Source organism: Octodon degus, unplaced genomic scaffold, assembly GCF_000260255.1.
Source record: "Octodon degus isolate 3935 unplaced genomic scaffold, OctDeg1.0 scaffold00382, whole genome shotgun sequence".
NCBI lineage: Eukaryota > Metazoa > Chordata > Mammalia > Rodentia > Octodontidae > Octodon > Octodon degus.
Window position 1 is genome coordinate 457,870 of NW_004524958.1, and position 1,032 is coordinate 458,901.

A 1,032-nucleotide genomic window follows, 5' to 3' on the forward strand; every position below is an offset into this window, starting at 1 on the left:
GCTCCTCTCTCCTCTGCCCACACCACCCAGATCTGTCTTCTCAAGAGTCTGGGCTTTCGCAGGAGTGGAGCTCAGTGGAGGACGAAGACGAGTCGGAGGACTCCCAGGTACATGGCGGGCTTCTCCTCTTCCACAGCCGTCCTACCGCGGAGGTCGGGCATTGGCGTACTTCCTTCCTCAGCCTGGAGTTTCTCTGCCCTGTCTAAGTTCCCAGAAGTGTCTTGTGGGGAGCAGGAATGCCCCTGGGGTGGCCACACACAGCAGGCTCCATGTGGTGTGTGTGTAACCACATCCTTCACTTGTAAATCCATTCCCCCACCCACCTCTCCACCCATGCATCTGTCCATCTGTCCATCCACCCATGCTTCTATCCATCTGTTCATCCATCCACCAACTTTCCCCTGATTCGCCTATCACAAACAATTCATCCATCCATCCATCCACCCATCCACCCATCCACCCATCCACCTCCTCACCCATCCATCCATGTATCCATCTGTCACTAGTCATCTAGTAGGTCTAATCCAAATACTATAAATAAACAAAACAGAGTTATCTATCCTATATTTCACTCAAACACATAACACCTCCTTTTTCTGAGGGGTGAGGCACTAGTATAAGGAACAATAAGAGTGGTTGTTGTGCTTAGCCATTTATCTGACATATCAGAAAAATCACATAGCTGCTGTCAGCAGCACACCAAGGCGCCACCCCTCTCTTAATCCCATGCTCCATGCTCAATTTGGTCGGCTCAGCCCAGAAAAGGAGCTTCCTGCCCTGCAGACAGGGAGCGAAGGGGGCAAGCAGGATGGTAGACCACCAAAGAGCAGCAAGCAGTGCTGGCCTGTGCGCGGGGCTCGAGGAGCGAGCTCTGCATGCTGCGGACTTATTCCTGAGTACCCGAGAGAAGAGGAGCCCCCAGTCCTGGGTTTTAGGGAGCCGCATGTTTCCCTGCCCCCAGGTTGAGGGTAAAGGGTGTCCCCAGGTGAGGCACATCTGGGGGAGCCTGGAGGGCAAGGCGTGCAGGGAGAC

The 1,032-nt window shown here is 54.1% G+C and overlaps 1 protein-coding gene across 1 annotated transcript in view; it reads left to right on the forward strand.

The window, feature by feature from the left end:
* The window catches only part of Smim17 (small integral membrane protein 17), an 8,304-nt gene that overhangs the window by 3,212 nt on the left and 4,060 nt on the right, over positions 1–1,032 (forward strand). The window contains exon 2 of the mRNA XM_004648305.1: positions 31–107. Coding sequence (XP_004648362.1) covers positions 31–107 — 77 coding nt within the window. The remainder of the gene's footprint in view (positions 1–30; positions 108–1,032) is intronic.